At 39.5% G+C, this 20,635-nt stretch overlaps 1 protein-coding gene and 1 long non-coding RNA gene across 4 annotated transcripts in view; one reads left to right on the top strand and one right to left on the bottom strand.

Annotated features, from left to right (window-relative positions):
• LOC144089512 (uncharacterized) overlaps window positions 1-15,780 on the top strand; it is an 80,924-nt gene extending 65,144 nt beyond the window's left edge. The window contains exons 7-10 of the long non-coding RNA XR_013305089.1: window positions 3,286-3,402; window positions 5,909-6,063; window positions 12,875-12,970; window positions 15,696-15,780. This is a non-coding gene — a long non-coding RNA (uncharacterized LOC144089512). The remainder of the gene's footprint in view (window positions 1-3,285; window positions 3,403-5,908; window positions 6,064-12,874; window positions 12,971-15,695) is intronic.
• The window catches only part of arhgef10 (Rho guanine nucleotide exchange factor (GEF) 10), a 25,865-nt gene continuing 6,181 nt past the window's right edge, over window positions 952-20,635 (bottom strand). For 2 of the 3 annotated variants that reach the window (XM_077620407.1, XM_077620408.1), the window contains exons 4-29: window positions 19,755-20,072; window positions 18,954-18,990; window positions 18,736-18,824; window positions 18,314-18,370; window positions 17,908-18,086; window positions 17,130-17,246; window positions 16,038-16,149; window positions 15,681-15,793; window positions 15,529-15,606; window positions 15,288-15,467; window positions 14,948-15,064; window positions 14,731-14,823; window positions 14,208-14,378; window positions 13,943-14,088; window positions 13,690-13,868; window positions 13,322-13,437; window positions 12,801-12,928; window positions 12,186-12,286; window positions 11,957-12,078; window positions 11,484-11,570; window positions 9,911-10,128; window positions 9,347-9,504; window positions 6,915-7,057; window positions 5,863-6,037; window positions 2,336-2,458; window positions 952-2,102 (exon numbers count right to left, since the gene is read on the bottom strand). In XM_077620407.1, coding sequence (XP_077476533.1) covers window positions 1,615-2,102; window positions 2,336-2,458; window positions 5,863-6,037; window positions 6,915-7,057; window positions 9,347-9,504; window positions 9,911-10,128; window positions 11,484-11,570; window positions 11,957-12,078; window positions 12,186-12,286; window positions 12,801-12,928; window positions 13,322-13,437; window positions 13,690-13,868; window positions 13,943-14,088; window positions 14,208-14,378; window positions 14,731-14,823; window positions 14,948-15,064; window positions 15,288-15,467; window positions 15,529-15,606; window positions 15,681-15,793; window positions 16,038-16,149; window positions 17,130-17,246; window positions 17,908-18,086; window positions 18,314-18,370; window positions 18,736-18,824; window positions 18,954-18,990; window positions 19,755-20,072 — 3,845 coding nt within the window. In that variant the 3' untranslated portion in view covers window positions 952-1,614. The remainder of the gene's footprint in view (window positions 2,103-2,335; window positions 2,459-5,862; window positions 6,038-6,914; window positions 7,058-9,346; window positions 9,505-9,910; window positions 10,129-11,483; window positions 11,571-11,956; window positions 12,079-12,185; window positions 12,287-12,800; window positions 12,929-13,321; window positions 13,438-13,689; window positions 13,869-13,942; window positions 14,089-14,207; window positions 14,379-14,730; window positions 14,824-14,947; window positions 15,065-15,287; window positions 15,468-15,528; window positions 15,607-15,680; window positions 15,794-16,037; window positions 16,150-17,129; window positions 17,247-17,907; window positions 18,087-18,313; window positions 18,371-18,735; window positions 18,825-18,953; window positions 18,991-19,754; window positions 20,073-20,635) is intronic. The other variant, XM_077620409.1, reaches the window with a different exon arrangement.

The following is a 20,635-nucleotide window of genomic DNA, read 5'->3' as shown; positions in this document are numbered from 1 at the left end:
GCATTCAGATGGTGAGCTTAAATGGCAAGGACAAAGACAGTCCGAGGATGTGCGTACAAAATGAGCGTCTCCATGGAAACCTCGGGGTCAGTGGGAAGACAAAAGATTTGTTTGGGAGAGCTTGCAATGCGACTCAACAAACTGCTAACGTGAGATACTAAACTGGATTATTCATGCGAGTACGTCGACATACTGTGAAACAGTAGGCGCTATTGGAAACAGTGGAGATGGACTCTTCTCTTGGCGGTGGATGAAGAGTGGAAATGGTTGCGTAACAGCAGACGTGGGTGTTCAGAGGGGGTGGGAGAAATGAGTAGTCAAAGTCCAGAAGAGCAGCATCAGGCTTCTCACCTACCTGCCTCAGGCACATTGCCAGTTCCAACGTGAAGAAAATGCACACTCGCTAGAGCAGTGGTGTTAAACATGAATCCCTTGGGCCAGAAGTGGCCCTGAGGGTTCTGCCTGATGGGCAATTTGTAGATCATTCATACTGTAGCTGTAGAATTAAATGCTTTAATTGTTGCTGTTTGTTTGTGTTGTAAATCTCATCTCATTTTCTGAACTGCTTCATCCTCACTAGGGTTGCGGAGGGTGCTGGAGCTTATCCCAGCCGACTCCAGGCCAGAGGCAGGGGATACCCTGAATTGGTGGCCAGCCAATCGCATGGCACAAACAACCTTTCACGCTCAGACTAATTTCTAGGAGCAATTTAGAGCATCCAATCACCCTACCATGCATGTTTTGGAATGTGGGAGGAAACTGGAGTACCCAGAGAAAACCCACACAGGCCCCGGGAGAACATGCAAACTCTACACAGGTGGACCGACCTGGATTTGAACTCAGGTCTCCTGTGAGGCCGATGCGCTAACCACTTATCCAGCACCGCCCGTGTCGTAAATCTATTCGAATTATATTCAGCATATGCAGTAAAAAAACACATAGGCTCAAGGCTCAATAAAACAATGTTTAGTATATTAAGAACAAAACGGGAGTACAATACTGTACAAACAAATGTATACAACGGAAGTCTTTTTTTTCTTACAGTATATTAAATATTCTTAACTGAGCAACAGAGAGGATTCTAGGCTTAACAAAATAACTTTCCCAATCGGTAACAGAAATCTTCCATTTATGGAGAACACTGGCCAGCCAGAGATTTTATCAGTCTTTCCAAAGGGAATAGGTCAACATTTTTCCACCTTTGTCAATCCATTTTCTTTGTCACTGCATAACTGGGAGCTGTGGACTAGTCCTATGAATTTGCCTTTCACATTTTACAAAGAACTTTTGTCTGATTCCCAACAAAACTTACAGAAATCCTGAGCTATATTTACAACAAACAAGTCCGGACAGATTTCCCTAAACCTGAACCTAAGCTTAAAAAAACAAACAAACAAAACTTTATACAACAACAACATTGTAACTTCACATGCTTCACAATGAGAACACTCAAGTAACTTAAATTTCATCTTGCAGTGAAGAAATACTGAAATGAGGATTGAAATAGTCTTGTCATCCGGTTAAAAAAAGCATTTTATCTCAGGGATTAGCCTTTTTCTGGTTTTGAAACTGCTTTCTGCAAAGGGAGTTCTGTTTTATGGGTTCAATACCACGTCACACGTTGAGTAAGGGGATCTGCCAGATGAGGATGGTCGAGGCATTATCCTCGTGGCGTGAATGTTTGGTCTTTTTATTCACTCGGCGGTGGCCCAAACCCCCAGAAACCACCAGGAGAGAGCTGACGTCCACTTTGCCTGTGCGGCGTCCCCTCTGCTGGTGGGCCAGATCATGGAGAACATCGTACAGGGCCCCATCCTCAGGTCCGTGCTCAAAAGAGCCATGAGATTGAGCTAAAGAGCCGCACGATGAGGACGAAAGAGAGTCCTGGAGAGCCATGGCGGTGCAGCCGGCTTCTCCCAGCCAGACTCCCTGGGCCTGAGACGGGTCTGAGGGGGGAACCGTGTCTTCTCCCTCCTCCATTGGCTGGGCCGACGTGGGTGAATTGGGGTACGGGACGCTTGAGGGTCTGTTACGCACCGCCGTGGCTGCAGTTAAGAACTTTACTGGTCCATTGTGAGCGTGCAAGGACACCATTCCCCGACCTAAAAACATAGAGTCTCATTTGAACACTTGACATGGACTACCAGTCATAATATACAATAATACTTTGTTTATCACGGTTAGTAAGTTTCCAGACTTGCTGCACTAGGTGAATAACCGCAATGGCGTCTATTTAATGTTATATACCAGATTCCTTTTATCTATGTGGGTGATGTTTTTTTCCTCAAACAATAAACCTATAAAGAAAAATGTAAATATGTTATAGGTGTGTTACCTGTGACCTTGGGGATACCCTGTAGTCTTGGCACAGACAAGGCCACAGTCACGCCCAGATTGGTTCCGACGAGTAGCATACCATGGCAAACCAGCAAACTGCTCACTGACACTCTCTGGTTCCCTGTGGCATAGTTTAACACAAGTGTTACATTGTTTATATATAAATATATATGCATATATGCGGGAGTAGAATGTATGTATACATAGATATATAGACCAAGGCATTCAAACTTGTTATTCATTGCATTTTATAAGAAAAATCAAACCCATCTCTACCATCGTCAAAGACACATATATCAAAGACAACTAATTAGACCATTAGCATATACATTGGATTTGGCTCTACACAAGAACATGTTAATTTCTGTCTTTATTTATAAGTTATTTTGGGGAAACTTTTGTGCTTGGTTTTGGAAGATAGGAGCAAGCTGCAGTACCCTGAGAAACGTGGGAGAAAATGAAAACTCCACACAGTGAATTGTGCTCTCTCACCCCGCAACCTTTGTTTTTATCTCACCAATGCTCCAATACCTTTGTTCAAATAGTGTTTTGTGAAACTCCCAGGGAATAACAGGCCACTTAGGCAGGTCATAAATGATGTTTGTTTGCATGTTCTTGCTGTGATTAGGTCCATTAATCCACCAGGCAACAATCCTGAATGATATGAGGTCTTTTCAAGCTTCAGTTACACACACAATTTTAAGTTACATAAGAGATTGACTGAAGCATAAGACTGTAGTTAAGAAACAAACTGTGCTTTTATTCGGGAATGCTTGTGGCAGCTATGACAGGACAAAGCCACCTATTTGATTTACTACTTAATATGAGCTTTGTTAAATTTTTACCATGTCTTTAGGACCCTTATGTTACCGGTGTGTGTCATGAGTCATTACTGCTTTAATAGCTTGACTTGAATTTCCTCTCTAAAGTAATCCTCTTTGGTTGTAGGACAAAATGGTTCCCAGTTCTCGTGATTGACTTCCCCAGACTGGAGGTGACGCCCCCATCCATCGAAAAGTCTCAGCAATTTGGGCGTTTCGCTCATTCTAGGAGCTAGAATCTAAGGTAAGCAAGCAGGTAATGGTACACTCCCACTTAAAGCCTCTTGGGCACATGTGCTTCGAATGAAAGCATGCAAAGGGTTGGCAGGGCTTGGTCAACTTCCCCCTTTAATAATATTTGGAGTTCCCCACCCATAGGGTGAACTAAAATAAATCCTGAGTGAACATCCACAAACTCCTGATCCTCCAGCTGAACAGCACTTTGATCCGCACTTAGCCCTGACAAGGAACAGCAGGGGGGAGGAGTAAATCTCACAAATTACAATATAACACAGCACTAGCAATTCAGTCTCAGAATAACAGTGCCATGTGTGAAATTGGGCTTCTCTCTTTATGGGTGGGAAAGGCTGGTTTAGCTTTAAATTTGTAAGACGATGACATGCTTGATGTCTCTTAGCATGTACATTTTAAAATCAGAGTATTCTGTTTTACTTCTGCTCACTTTCATTCTTTTCTTTTTGAGTAGAGACCTCCACTTTTCAAGTTTTTTACCACCTCCCACTGCAGATCGCAATATCATCTGCAAACATCATTTTTCAAATTGCTTTCTGACTGTTAGTCTATCCATCACCATGGCAGAGAAAAATGGACTTATTAGAAACATTCTGGGAAAATGGCATCAGGATTAGTTGGAGATACGATACAATACTAGTGTAAATGACAAGTGAGAGGTATTATTTACCCGCACACCCCCCTTGTATGTTTGTCTCATTAAAGCCCGCATGACTGCCTATTTAGGTCACACAGCATCAGACAAAGGCGCACCCGATTGCCACCGGCTTCAGCATTTTTCCACAATCTATGCAATGAAATCATTGAGCAATAAGTAAATAAATATAAATCCTTGTTCACTTTCGGACTTGGAAGATGATGAGCTAGAGGAAAGCGGTCAAATGAGCAGAGGTTACGGAATCAACTCGGGATTTTTTTGTTAACATTATTAGATATTCACTAATTAGCTGCCATTGACGGGTCAATCAAGCGTTCTTTTGTTGTTGTTTTTTTGTTTTTCTGCTTCTAACTATTGCTTTTGAACTCTTTGCAATTTCTGTGAACTTCATCTGATTGGACTTTAATGTCCTTAATGCTGCTGAATATAAAAGAAATGCCAGATGTGGAATGTGAGCCCCAGGAAAGTGCATACCTTTTCTAGCCAAATAGTTTCATTTTTTTATGTCACTATCTTGTGGCAAAAGGAGAGCAAATTTCCCATTTTCTGCACGGGTCCCAGCATTGTTGCCAATTCTCACAGAGACGGACGGTCAAACCGATAAATGGCACGCAAATAATGTTCTTGCATTGATGTCAATGAACATGATTAAAAAGGGACACCATTTCATTGCAATTTGCAAAATGATATCCACATCAAAAGCACTCAGAAACATCCCATACGTAATCTCCCCTCTCAAATCGACAGCATTCCTTCTTTTAGGCTCTGCTTTTTTAGGTCAAGGCAGATGTAGCGCAGTGGATTAAAAGCAGCAAAGTAGAATCCGTTCTCCCCGATGACTTTGCCCTGCTGACATTTCATTTGATTTGCGCCGTCAGCAATACTTCAATATTTTAATATAAATGGAGGGGAAAGTGTCTTCCACTTTCATTCTGAGGTCAAGAATAAATAACCTGAGAAAAGATTTTTTCCCCCAATAAACACATATCATCTTTTACAGCAATGGTAAGATCGTGGCCTCTTGTTCACCTTTTTTGTGCTGAATCTACAAGTCAATAATTACAGCTTAACATGCTTACAGAGGGCCGTGGCGGTCGAATGACGTAAATGTAAGAAAATTGTTCTTTTAAGAACAAACAGAAAATGTACTATTAATCCGGTATTTACTTTCCAAACACATAAAATGGATTTCATAATTTCTTTCTACTCTTTACTAAAGGCAGATTGTTTTTGTCAACTAACTCATTGAGTTATAGCAATCAAATCCCTTGGAAAGCTGTCAATGGCAGCCAATGTGTTCATAATTAGAATATATTTTAAAACCCATTTTTTTGGTTTTGCCTGATTCCAATCATCTATTTCAACATATAAAAGTGGAAGCATTTCAAGCTAGCCTTTGCATCCTTTGACTCCTGATTACATTTTGGAGAAAAAGGTTTGGACACCCTTGTTTAAGTTTTTGTGACAAATATAGGATTACTGGTGCAGTGTTTAGACTGAAAAGGCCAGAAAAAGAGGGCGAGGGAATGACAAGTTTGCTCTGAATAAGCACGCCAAGAGAAAATGTACAATTACTGACATACATGAGGTCACTGTCCATGAATGCAGCTGGATTTGGAAAAACAATTCTGCACATGGCATAATATTTAAATATTGGAAAATTATTTTCCCAGAGAAGACTTGTGATGGTCCTTAAATATTTTCAGTGCCCAATTCGTTTTAGTCACTGAAGATCAAAAAGAACGTGAAGTTTTGTGTAATAGTCAACATGTAGAGTCAAGGATGTTATCTTACCGGGTAATATGTTGTTGACAGGTGTTGCAACATTAATGTCCTGCAGGTGCTCCAGAGTCTCAGTGTGGAATAGACGCAAGGTGGAACTTGTACTGAAGGCAATCCAGATGCCAACACCGGCCACTACCATGTGGGAGACCACCATACCCTCTTCCTGATGGGCCTCCATTTGCCTCTGGGTGGAGGAAAAACAGGACAATAGTGAGTTACACTTTTACATTCAATCAGTCAAAATTCAAATGTGTAAAATAGAATTTATGAGGGGAAAACAACAAACTAGGCATTATTGGAGCCAAAAGTTGCATCATCTCACCACCCATTAGCCTACATGTAGGTGGAGTTAAATTTGTTGGAATGAAGGCCATTCACACGTTGGGCAATACGGTACAAAAAAAGCAGATTCAAATTAAGAGTGGAATGTGTTCAGTGTGTGTCATTGACAAACAGAGAAAATTGAAGACTCATTTACTTGTGTACGACTGACCCTGTTTGACTGGATTAAGTCTAATTCGTCATTGGCGAATGGTAGAAGAGCAAGGAAGGTAGTCCAACATAATGAGCTTAATGAGGTTAAACAGATTATGAGTGAGCGCATGTCAGGGGGACGGAACTAGTTCGGCTCTCATGACAGGTGCTTCCATTTCTGTAACAAGAGGGAACCAAGTGCAGCACGGGTGTCAAAATGGCGGGCTGGGGGCCAGATCCAGTCCACGAAAGTAAATCATGTACACTTCATATTTTGTGCTAAAGACCATAGGTGTATAGACATTATTAATCTTTCTGGGCCATTTTTTTAAAGGGGGAAAAAAAATTAAAAAAAAAATAATAATTAAAAAAGCATTTACAAAAAAATTGAATTTCAGATAATTTCATGTATTAATTTTAATAAAAAATATATTTTAAAAAAGTATTTAAAGCAAATTATTAAAAGATCAAATAGGAAATGTTTTTCCTTTATTATAAATAAATATTTCTTATATATTTATATTTTTTGCGGCTCACAAAGATAGAAAAAAAACCAAGGCCTTTTTAAGTGACTATACAGTACTTACCTCTACACAGTGTGTCTGTGATCTAATGATGGAGACCTGGCCGCCCGATGAGGCCCAAAGGTGCTCTTCCATTGCCAGCATGGCCTTGATCGGTAACACTCCGAGCTTCACTACCATTGGCTCGTCACTGATCCACAACCCATCTGTAGTAAACAAGAAATGTGTAACGGTTCACATGGCTTTATAGATTTCGGTTTTGCCTGCTCGATGTCTACAGAGCCAAAGTCTCTTGAGTTTTCTCACGTACGCCTTTATTGTCCCAACACTCAAGACCCTGAACAAGAACCATATTTTTCGGATTATAAACCGCATTAGCCAAGGATTACAGAATGAAAAGGAAAAAATATTTTTTGGGGAGGGCCATTTTTCATCTTTCCAAGCCAATCTTTGCACCACTGCACGCTCCACCGCCATTGCACGATTATGACCATTCTTCTTGAACTTGATCAAAGTTACAGTGACACGGTGCCCTTATAAATGTCGCCCACAAAAGGTCATTTGCCTCGAGATCACTTGTAATACTAGTGAAGAGGCCATTAATGTTTTTCATAGCCTTCACTACGAATATAGATGTGCTGTTAAGCATTAGTCATAGCCAAACTCCATCCTGCTCGCACCTCCTACACACTTTGCTCTCCATGTGGCCGGCACCCACAGTGGTAGATTAGCACAGATGCAACGCAGCATGCAGAACGCATCGAGGGTCCACATTTAATTTTGAAAAGAAAACAAAAATGCTCCTATTAAACAGGGGTGTAAAACGTGATTGTACCCCTACCGGGCCAGTTCTGGCTCGTGAACTTTTTCATCAAGTAAAGTCAGTAAATCTATTATATATATTTTTTATTTATGTTGAAAAATATAATTGGAAAAGAGGAAATTTTCTGTATTTTATGTTAAGATTTGAAATGACAGACCTCATTTTTATTCACGATTGAATGCGTATAAGGCTTACGTACATAGCAAAACATTTCAGCGAACAGAATTGTCAAAATTGTACAATGTGCCAAATTAAAGAGGCAATACATGAGTTAATTGGTCTCTAGAAGAAAGAACACATTTCTCAGTAAAAAGTGCCTAGTGGCACATTTAAAGTTCATTTCCTCCAGACGCCCCATTCACGTGCCTAATCTCAACCAGGAAGTGAACGAGGCCTCGCCAACAGTGTTTGTTCAAGCCGAGGTACAAAGGCAGCTATTGAAGAAGGCTAGGAGGGGAGGAGAGCTACCACACTGGGAGAGTTTCGCTCAGGAGAACAGACCATTAATGACTGGGAATGCAAAAGTCATCTCACACGATGGTGGGTGGCTAGGTGGAATGATCATTCCAGAAATGTGCTTAGTGGACTATTGCCATAGATATGCATTCAGAAAGTCAAAATGGAAAATAATTGAGGATATGCTGGACAAGCAGAGGCGGTCTTGGCCAATGTTGCTGATGAACGTGCACTGTTTACCTGACTAACCTCAAAATCTGAGAAAGGGAGCAGAATGTAGGCTGAATTTAAGATCACTATGGGGCCAGATTCATTGATATTTTCTTAATAGGCAGCGAGACAATCTACACTCAAATTAAATACAGCACAAGTTAGTTGCTGTGAAAATGTTGCAAAAGTGACGCAAGCAACCGTTATGCAAGTCAGCAATACAAAATGTGTCACAGTTTTAGCATGGAGCGACACATTAAAAAGGGCAGAATCACCTCAGGGATGAAATCAGACGTTAGCTCCGGGGATAAAAGACCAAAAAGAGAATACTTAACTATGCCAAAACTCAACAAAGACACTCATTGTGCTCCTCTCTTCTAATTAGTGGGCAGGGAATGAAGCAGCAAAAAGATGTGGCAATTAGAAGCAGCAGTTATAGGAAGTCAAAAACAGTTCAGTGTGGCCACTATTTTTCACTTGTGATTAGTCTCAAATTAAGAAAAGAATGACCATAGTTAGTTTAAATAAATGTTGCATTTGGCAAAGGTCGTTCATGCGGCCCAAACACGATTTGTCTGAGCAAATATATGCATATCATCCTTAAATATAAATGTGTGTATAGTGAAAGCAAGTGAACTAGCCAAGTAGAATAAAATGGAACAGGCTGTGGGAAGGGAATCCAGCCTGGATACATTCCTCTTTCTGTGCATGTCCTGAAAATGAGGACAATATACAGGTCACCTCTTTGAGAATGACTTCTCCCTAACAACCGAGTAAATGGAAACGGAACAACGACGAAATGGATGCACAGTGTGTTACTCATTTCAATGCTTCCTCCAAAAGCCACGGTTGCGGCACCACCAACTTAGCAACACTGCGCCGATTCACATTTTGTGGTTCAGACCCAAATCCATTCAGGTCAGGCTCAGACTAAATAGTATATTTAGTAATTGGTCTCATTGGGGGCATTAAAAAGACGAGAAATAAGTCTCCCACTGAAACGTACCTTGTGATCTGAAGTAGATGGCCACAGAGCCACTCACCAGGCCGGCATACAAACAGCATTTCATGTAAGCCAGGCTAGTGACAGTGGATTTGTCTGGGGTGAAAAAGTGCTGCAGGCGTACTTTCTTGGACCTCTGGCTGCTTTTATAGACAATAATACTAAAAAGAGAAAGATATCAAGGGAACAAATTTACATTTGTTACATATAGTCATTTCTCCTCATGTCAAATACATTCATTCATTGGCCAACTTAGTATTAGGTCATGTTTCGAAATAAAATTCAAAAGATCTTAGGTATATCAAGATCGAACATTTAGCTATTTTTAGAAAATAGCAAACAATCAATTAAAAAAACCAAGGTTTTTAGTAGTTATTTAATTCCTAATCATTTTAAAATTAAAAATAAATAAAAACTGAAAATTTCCTGTAGCCACCTATTTTGAGCAAATAAAAAGTCAATATATTTCTTAAAATGTATTCACTACAAGGACTACAAATGACACGTTTTATGGTGACACATGAGGTTCAACTAGTTCGTGGTTGTAATTACATGTGATCATATTACCTGCCCTCCTCCATGCCCAGGCAGACAGTGGGCGTGACGCTAGCTTTTGACAGCAAAACTTGCTTGTTTTCTTGGACTTTGTCGTCATTCTCCTCTGCGGGTACGTAGGCCATGCACAGGATACGGGACTCCACATTAAAGCACTCTGTGACCTTTGGGCTGCAGCTCTGCAGTGCCACGATGGCAATTTGACCCATCTGGTTGGTGCAACTTGCAACCTGCAGAGTACAACGTTTTTTCAAATGGGAGACTCTTGTCGACTTTAATCATGTTCTTAAAACTATACATTTTGCCAAGACTGATGAGTCGTGTAAGCAAAGAACATAAACGATGATGCGCCGTTAACCTAAAGCAAATAATCAAATGATAAAATGATTAACAGGGCACCAATCGTAAAAACAGATACTCCTAAAATAGTGAGTAATTTGAAACAACACAGCTGTAATAAGTTAAATTCACTTGCTTCACGTCGACATAAATCAACACAATCTAAACAGTTGTACTTATTACCTCTCAGAAAAATAATCAATTGATGTGTAGATCTGTAACATTTGCTGTGCTGAACATGGTTATGGGAACCCATGTTTATTTGAAGGAAAATCCAAGTCTATGGGCTCTATTTTCGTTGATAGGCGTAAGCAGTGTGGACGTGATTACAACGAGACCATTCGGTACCAATCAAAGGGATGCCTCTCGTTCCCTTCAAATAATTCACATATTGCATGTCCCTTTCTGGAAAAGTAAAAAGCTATTCGATTATGATGGTAGTATCGTCACTGTGCTTTGCCAGTGTAGCAACAGACAATTTAAACGATAAACAGGCTAAAACGTGTTTTTCTGCGTTTCCACTACATCATGCATTATTTTGATAATGAAATGGGATTTTGGCAACACGGTATATTCCTCATGTTATAATTTTACAAGTAACTATTCATGGTGTCAATTTGATTTCAACTGCATAAAAGACCTTTCTTAATGATCAAATTAAAAAGGCGCAAGTAAAAAGCAAAATGGGAGTGGGACTATAATTTTGAATGGAGGCAGGATGGAATTTACTTTTTTTACTCAGACCTGGGATTGGGAAAACGAATAACGCAGAATCCTGAGCTACATGTAAAATAAGATTATTATAACAGTTAGGGATTAAAATACTATGTCAATTGTTCATCCCTCCTGCCTGGATGGAACGCAATTCCATTGGTTTTTATATTTGAACCCTAATAAGTGGCTTTTCGATCTCCCATTTGAAAGGTACCGAATACCCTCCTAACAAATAGCTACGATCTGGAATAACACATACCAATGAAAGGAAAACATCACGACTATGAAAGATTGCCGTGTCTGTTTCCCTGGCATGTGAATTTTATTGAACTGTAGTCAGCCACAGCATGAAAAGGAAAGCGAGACTCCAGATGCTAAGCGACTTTATCAAGCAAGGGCTGTTAAAAGCATTAAACATACAATACATTAAATCATCATCTCTTTAGTTAATAATTTACGTGTTCTCGTAAAGTGCTTAAGTAGGTACGATCACAGCAACGTTTATCTAATAGATGGTGTGACGGCCTCTTACCCAGACACAACCGTGGCCAACGACGGGAGTGTCTGCTGTACTCTCGGTGTTGATGTAGGGCTCCGGGTTGTGGACCGCACACTCCACCTGGCACAATCAATTTTACAAAAAAGTTACAGGCAAATCAACTACAAATACATATAGCGTATTTTTCGGACTCTTAATCGTACCCCAGTATAAGTCGCACTAGCCAAAGAATGCACAATGAAAAGGGAAAAAAGATACACGTATAAGTGGCACTGGAGTAAAAGTTGCATTTTTAGGGGACACTTTAATTGCTCAGAAACCTAGAACAAGCATATGTTAAAGTAATAGTGAAAGAGGGTTAACAATAGACAAAATAAGCACCTGTTAATGTAACATAGGAACTGTTTGTTGGGTAACTTTAGCTTATAAAACAGTTGTTGATGGTCAGAGTGACTAAGTTGCTAGATAGGTATTGCAGTGTTGTCTGTCGCAAAAACAAGCCTCACCTTAAACTCTTGCAATTTAGACATAACCACGGGCATTTGTTTAAGCAAGAGAGGGTGTTTCTGCTTTTTGAGTTGATTTCCATCATCTTCTGCAAAGAACCAGCCCTGAAGATTCTCTTCATCTAGAAAAAAAAACACACATACTCCTCTAAATATGCATACTAATTGAAATGATAATAACTGTATTGGAGATACAAGTTATTTTACATCCTAGTAGTGGACTATATACCTAGAGCCAGCTTAGCCATTTGCAAGTTACTGATCCAGGACTGTTTAATAGCAGGGCTGAGGGTATTGAACACTGCACTAAAGTATGTAGCTTTGCCCGACCTGTCAACAAAAATAGGACAAAAAAAGTACAGTTAGATTTTGAGGTTCAATGTGTACTTTCAAATAAATAGTTAAAACATGCACAATTTTCCAGGCATAATTTCACAAGCTAAGGGCATGAATGCCAAAATAAAAGCAGGTGTGTGAATGCAAAAAAGGCTAAATAAAATTATTACTCATTTAAAAATTAGGACTGTGTAAATGTGACATGCATTTTAATGTGGGGAAACAAATAGAGGAATGGTTAGACAAAATAAAATAGAAATAAAAATAAAACATGCACACTTGCTGTTTAGTGATTCATAACCCAGATTAGGGCTGGTAAAGGAACATTTATGTTATTGTGCTAAAATACTTCCTCGGAAAACTATGAACATGCCTTCAGAATGGATATGGAAAAAAAAAAAGGTTGAATAGCAACTCAAAATATTTATGCATTTCTCTTAATTTGTGTGAAGGGTAAATAAATTGTATTTGTTGTTATTATATGAATGACAAAAAAACAACAACAGACTTGTCTTGCTTTCCAGGCAGCTGAAGTTGAATCCTACAGCGGTCAGCTGCCCTAATCTCCTCTTCCTTTTTCAGAATCAACCTCTGGAGACCGGAAACCCAGTCCTGGGCCACTGTGGGGTTCACATTCTAGACAGATATGTTGGATTTTGAAAAAGAGAAAAAGCAAAGGTAAGTGATCAAAAAAGGGTCCTTGGAAGAATTTGCTAAACTATACATAGTTAGAATGTGTGTCATCTGGGAAATTAAATTTTGTTGCAAAGCATAGCCTTATCACCTATTTTAATCAGTATGGCCTACTTACCAACACGCCTGGGACACGTCCTTAAAATACAAAGTACTAGCTAATGTTATGCCATGTCTGGGTCTCTGTACCAGACCTTTTTAGTGGTTGGGGGCTTTTAAAAACCGGCTTTCATCAGTTCTTCAGCAACACCGGTTAAAATGGCAATTTAGGAAATGTTTTGAAAGCTTTTTCTAGTTCCTGCAACAGTAAAGTCACTTTTGTCAAGACACAGTTACCTGGTAGTTGCCTTTGAGGCTGCATATCATGCCGGAGATCTGGTTGACCAGGCTGAGGTCGTGGATTAGGTTCTGGAGATCCTGGTACAGTTGACCTGGGCCCATGTACAGTTTGTCTACACATAAACACAAAATTATTGTGAGGTGGTGTCAACAGGTAACAGTAGGGATGTCGCGATTACATTTTTTTTTGCATGTGACTGTGGGTATGTTTTATAAAACACTGCGAATTGACAGCAAATTACAACAGAGGGAAATATTTTTTTTTTATATAACACAAGCTTAAGTGGATAGAAACAAAAGAGTAGTTTAGTCACTGTAGGAAAACATCATTACAGGCAGTTATGTTGCTGACTAAGAAGGCCTACTTGGTTTGGCGTTGATAACCACTTTCTCCCCGGAATGAGAAGCAGGATAGCGGTTGGTGTCGGATATGTCCTCGCTAGATCCGAACTCCAGTGCTTCCACGTGGCTTAAAGGAACACTCCATTTTAGAAGGAACCGCTGGTCAAGTGGGGCACCGCCACTCCCACTACTGTCCTGGAACCTGACCATAAAAGTAAATGACAGGAGAAGATATTTCAGTGCTGACATGGTTTACAGTAGTTTGTAGCCACTCACCGAATATTGGGCGTGGCACACATGAGAACATCGTTAAGTAGGAAAAGACGTCGCTCCTTTGTTTTGATGACTTCTCCACGCTCGTTGTAGACCGTCTCCACCATGTCATCTGAGCGGATCAGGTAGCGACTACCGTTACTCAGAAGCTAAAAGGGTTGAAAGTTAAGGAAAGGTTTAGCAATTGCAAAATATGAATAAGTTTAATATGTAGAATCTGAACCACCTACAATTGGAATAATGTGCAGAAATGTGCAGACAAACAAACCTTGTTGAGGTAGCGTTCATTCATAGCCTTTGCAATGTGGCGAATCTCGCATCTTTGGTCAGCTTCCCTTTTCTTCTCATTGAGTTTTTCAGCTAGGGTCTCAAGTTCTGTTAAGGCCATCTGCAGGGGGAGGCGGTCTGCGTGGCCCACTGGTGTGTTTTTTAGCATGTCCTAGTAAAGAACCAAGACGAAAACAACCAATTCCTGTTAACGAGTCCAGAAGCCCCATTGTTTATTGACCCGCAGCAAATGATGGAAATATCATTGAATATGGCCCATGGAAAATCTTAAATATAGCCTACATTCTGTTGCATTTTTCATCTTTAACATGGGATTGAGGTCGTCAATTACATTGCACCTCCATTATTTCCAATGTGGGAAATTGTGTAGAATTTCCGAATATATAAATAAGATTATCTCAAATCTTTTCCACTTTTACTTCTTGAGGAAAAGGCTTCATCTGGTGGTGAATGCGCACACAACTTCTTAAATGCACTGTAGGAAGTCCCATTTAAAGACCAACCTGGAGAAGGAGAATGAATTGTGGAAATCTCTGGATTGGTTTCATCATCAAGCCATACAGAGTCATCCTGTCACAACTCATCTCTTGACGATTCTGAGAATACATTAAAAAAACACATCAAAATGTCTAAAGTCAGAGGTGTTCTCTGTCAAACATGCAAACACATGCAACAACATTTAGCTACTCTCAAATATTAGGGACTTTCATTCATTCTAACCTTTAAAAATTCCAGAAAGGCAGGTTTTGCCGCACAAGTCTTTCTCACCACCGACATTGCTGTACTGAAGTTGTTCACATACTCACTGTATGCATCCAGAACCATAGACTTTGAGAACTGTAAAGCAATTCCTTTTATTAGTCATGCCATTTTCATTTTTACTTTCATTGTTTCCTAAAACAGTAGCGCCCCCTTCCCAGTTGGATAGGTATTGTACTATCACGACACAAGACGTGGAATGCTGTATATTCCTCAGGAAAAAGAGCAATCCCAGAATTAAATATAGGAAGAAATCAGGCTAACAAAAGAGAAAACTATATATTGTATAAGCAGTGCTTACCGATGCCACAAAGACATCCCCAATCATGGCCACACTGTCCCACTCTGCCACTCGACTCGCCAAAGCGATCTGGAACAGGAAGTGGCACTGCAGGATCTCCCGCACTCGATAGAAGGTCATCTTTAACTTCCTGTCACTCAGTAACTTTGGCTCGATCAGGGACAGCGGCTTTTCATATTGCTGATGAAGAAAAATGTGAAATTCAAGCAACTGCATTCCATCAGGCCGACTAATCACATACCTCTAATATTCTCTTCAATGCATCAAGATAGTTCTTCTCACTCTCCAGTATAGAGCCTAATATGCAGCGCCTGACCAGCTGAAGGGGAGAGTGATAATCATCATTTAGAAAATGGCCAATTTAAAACTTGGACTAAATAATATATTGCTTACTTGTTGTTGTGAAAGCCCCTCAGGAGCTGGACCCAAAATTGGTTCAACATTGAAACAATCCACCTCAATGAAAACCTCAGACTCTTCTTCTTCAAAACAGGTTGATTTTCGCTCTAAATTAGAGTTATACCGGGAAACAGAAATCAGAATTATCACAGTAAAAATTCCATGAAATATATTTTAAAATTGAATTACATTTTCTCTGGAAAATATTTGCCAACCAAACTGAGGGATAGAAAATGAATAACAAAAATAAACAGAATATCAATGCAGATTTTTTGTAAAAAAAAAAATAATAATAATTTCATATTGTATAAAAAGATTATAGATGAAAATATATTCCCCTAACATACATACCATTACAGAAAGACTTAGTCTTGATGAAAGAACGTCCCTTTTTAACTGCAGCTTTGGTTTTCTCAAGCCCATCTTTGGTGCCTTCTTTAGCGGCCTTCACTAACTTTTGCATCTAAAAAAATAGATCGAAACACATTACTAGTCTCCTTTTCCCCATTAGCACCCAGTGGTATACTATTTTCTTTCCAAACCGATGAATGTCCTTCAAAAGTATGTAGCCAAAGTGCTACCGAGTGGAACGTAGCGCACAGAATATGGACATTAAATAGCAAGACGTATAGATTAGATTGACAGGAAGAAAAATGCATAGAATGACGTAGCAACTGGGACATCATTTGATTGTAGAGCTGCCATCTGCTATATATTGCCTTTTTGGTTTGTCTAATTCTGATTTGTGCATGTTATCAATGAGATAGTTGGGGTCAAAGTGTGATAAAAACTACTGTATTTCCTCATCTAAGGTTTGGTAAGATTACAGCAATTTAACTGGTCCCTGAGTGTGCTGGAAAAAATACATGTTTACAGTAATACCTCATTTTTTGAGGTTATTCGATTACAAGACCTGCCGCAATAGGTGAATAACTGTGATATAGGGACAGCGTTTTCATGGTGTCCATTTAATATAATTTGGACTTTTAAAAAACCTCTCTGTATTATTATTTAACTCCCGGTAGGCACTGCCCTCGAGTGGCCAGTGAAATCATCTCCACTTGCGACTTGCCTTCTTTTTCCTAGTTCACATTTGTATTATTGTTGCTAAACTACAAACTTGCTATATTTGACGTATCTAAACCGCAATGTGGTGAGTCCGCGATAGTCGATCCACGAAGTGGCGAAGTATTACTGTAGTTGTTTATGTCGTAGTTGTCAACACATCATTGGGAAACACTGACCCTTCAAAACAATGAAACAATCCAGTGCAAAGACACAAAGATGCAAACTCATTTCCAGTCCCCCCCCCCCCCCAACACCACCAAAGATTCACATTAGTGCAGGACAGGGGGCCCCGAAGTGTCATTACGCTAAAATGTGAGACAAAAAGGTGGAAACTATCGGAACGTGGGCAGGGGAGGCGAGCCACAGCTAGTTTACCTTCTGCTCGTGTTTCTGTTTGAGCTGCTGCAGCTCTACCGTTCCCACCGTATTTGCCATTAGATCTTTCATCTTTTTCTCATAGTGCTCTTTCAAACGGCTCAGATCTTGAGAGAGCTAAACAAAAGCAAAGCATGCATTATTGGTTACGCTTGGCAAAGGCGTGTGGAGGGATGGCGAAGGTTGGTTTTCATTGCAGAAATATTTTTCTGCTCATTTTATTAGCTAAGGTGATAGCACTGATTCATGTATGCACGGTATATCTAAATGTGTTTAAGTTTCATAATGTTACCTGTGTATACCATTTATTATTTGAAAATGTATATCTGAGATTAAAAAAAATGGTTATGGCCTTTTATATGAGCTATATAAGAGCATTTAGTTACAGGTTTTCAGGTAAAGAAATACAAACTTTTGTTATAATTTAAAAATTGTTTACATATAATAAATTATAATGATTTTTAACGATCAAAAGAAAGAACTGTCGATCAGGGGTTTCCAAACTAGAGACCACGAGCCACCTGTGGACTGTTACACTGTTATTTTGGGGGCACCAAATTTAACACTAGCTGTAGAAAACTGTAGAATTTCAGTATTTATTTATGTTTTCAAATTTATGTACGAATTGAGCTATCTTGGTTGCCTTTTTTTAATTACACTGTCCACATGCGGTAGATCATTTGAAATTCAAGCATTCCTTTTTGCCTTTTCTCCTACAGAAAACCTTCATGGAAAAGGAAACTGTCACACGAGTACAGTAATGGTGGTGCCAACGTACATGGGTTTTTGTCTGGGCCGGCTTTGCCCTCATGAAGGCGTTGGGCATGCCATTCTCAGTTCGGCCTTCCCCATCGCTGGTCTCATCGTAGCTTTCAAACTCGCTGGAGCTCCAGCCATTGTCAAGGTAACCTCCTTCTTCACCGAGCTCCACGTCGTCATAAATCATTTCATCCGGTTCTGTGTGAGCAGGGAAATCCAGACAAAAGTGACATATTCAGAAAACATTTCCTAAAAATGAAACTCAGTCTGCACACCATGTGATTATTTAGAGTTATTTACGTTTAGGATGCTCATGGGTTGTTACTTTGAGTAACACAGTACTTATAAGGAGAGTAAACATAAATGAAAAGTAGAGTATTGTTCTTTTACGTTTTAGGCATACATGTTAAAACAAAAAAAAATACCTGTATTGGAGTCAGAGTTTTCTCTGGGCACATCATCGTAAATCACCTCATCGGGATCTAAAACAATAGAGAAAGTTCCGAACTGCAAAGTAACACTAGTCAATCACAGACAAAAGCAGATGTAAACAGAAGTTTGCTTCCTCAATAAAAGTAGGAAGGAGATCCGAGAGTTGAAACCACTGGTGTGGTCAAAGTATGGTCCGGCGGCCAGATTATGTTTACTTCACGTTTCATACTAAAATTCTAATGAAGATTATACTAAAAGGAATATATATTCCTTTCATTTTTTAAGGAATATTTACAATTTGTTCTTATTAAAAAAACATTACAAAAAGATAAGAAAATCTGTCAATTCAGTAGTCGATTCAAAAGAAAGTACAGAAACATGAATTGTGTCTGAGGGTGTATTTTGCAGTTCTTACTTTCCATCCATGCAGTATTGGCAGGATCCGATGCCCACTTTGCCAGAGCGTCCTCCTCTCTGATAGGTGGACAATGCTCACTGAAAACACTTAGAAATACAAAAAAAATCCATAAGTGACTATTTTCTGCGCACTTTTAAGATGCAATTAATTAAAGAATGTGAAAAGAACTTTATCATTACGTGTATGCAACCTAGATGGCATTGTTTCACACACACCTGTCAGCTGAAATGTTCCCACCGCGAATCACCGTAACTGTAGATAAAGTGGAAAAAGTTGGTAAATAAAAACTCAGTGTTTAAGACTTAGTACTTGCAATACCGTTTACATTAGATTATAGTTTATTCATCATTATTCATTCAATCATTAAATCAGGTAAAAACTTTGACAGGGGGTCTATAACCAAATGTATAAGGGTTTTGTTTTAGTATTAAGGTGATTAGTCATGTTTCATCAGGGAAAACTCCTTGCTAAATCAAGATTTTTGATTGTATTTATAACATTCTTTGACCGTAATTAGCTGGCAATCGATTCAGGGTGCCCCTGACCCACTGCCAGTAGTTGACTGGGATAGCCTCCAGCTATTATAGTTGATTAAAAAGAAATACAAGTACCACATGAGGGTGTCTGTGAACTACTTGTAGTGTACTTGGACCACAAGTTGAAAAGGGCTGCTTTATTGCATGCCAGATTTGAGTGAAAGGGCAAGAAATTCATATCTAACATATTACGTCACAAGTCTAAAATTGGTTGGAATTTTTCCATGTGGATATGGAAAAAGTAGACTTAACGGGAAGCTGAGCTCCACATGTCTGTCATGACCTTGAAGGCTTGTAAAGAAAAAAATCTAACTTCAAAAGTACCAGTATTGTTGAAATTTCTAGGCATCTTTAACTGAAACACTCGAAAAAGTTTTGCGAGACTCCCTGATTTTGGTTGGTATTCATCATGAAATGGTCTTTAAGAATCATTTTAATTGAGGACATTTAATAAAATGAATTATTCATAATAATACATACCATCTTCATCCACGGAGAGGTTTCGAATGATGACAGGCGTGGTGTAAGCAGGAATGATAAGCGGTACGCTGGATGGCGTGGCATAGCCACAAGGCACAGGTACGGAATAGCCTGAGGGAACGCCACCAGGGCTACTTGGGGAATTCAGGGCATCTGCCAATTCCTCCTTGGCATCTCCTGATTCAGAAGGAACCGAGGAGCCGTCACGCTGCTCAAGGTTCTCCTCCTCAAATGGAGTGATGTCAATCACAGAATAGGGGTCGACTTTGGAGGGGCCCCTTGGGACAGTTTGGATATTGCTTGGCACGTCCTGATCGTCTGGCGGAAGCAAAATAAAATGTTAACAAATAAAAATGTGGAGCAAAATCAATCAAAAGTATATATTGAAGAAATACAATTCAATTTTCATACATAGTAGTTCATTGCTGTTCAATTAATTATCATCTTGTCATTCGCATTGAAGTTTTATCAACAGGAATGCCTGATAAAGTCTGATCACATGGGAACTTTAGTGGTTGCATAGTAAATTATTGTTGGAAAACGTGTTAGCTTGTAAACAAGTGTTTATGGTCGGAAGCCAAGTAGCACAACCTTGATTAGGGACGCTACAAAGTAACTGGCAATTTCTGTAAGCTGTCAGTGATAAAAAACAGACCAAGCCAGCAGCAGGTAGTCAGTGATACAAAGTGTTATGTGAGGGACAGAATACCCGACTTTAGGCACGATAAGATAACATACCGTGTTTTCCGGACTATAAGACGCACTTTTGTTGATAGATTCGCTGGGCCTGCAGCTAATACTCAAACGCGATTTATTATTTTTCTTTTTTCTCTGACCGCCGACAGCCTGTTATGTTGTTTTTTAGGCTAAAGTTAAAAACT

The sequence above is a fragment of the Stigmatopora argus genome, chromosome 15 (assembly GCF_051989625.1).
Source record: "Stigmatopora argus isolate UIUO_Sarg chromosome 15, RoL_Sarg_1.0, whole genome shotgun sequence".
NCBI lineage: Eukaryota > Metazoa > Chordata > Actinopteri > Syngnathiformes > Syngnathidae > Stigmatopora > Stigmatopora argus.
Note: the sequence above shows the minus strand (reverse complement) of the source record. Positions and strands in the feature narration are given on the sequence as shown.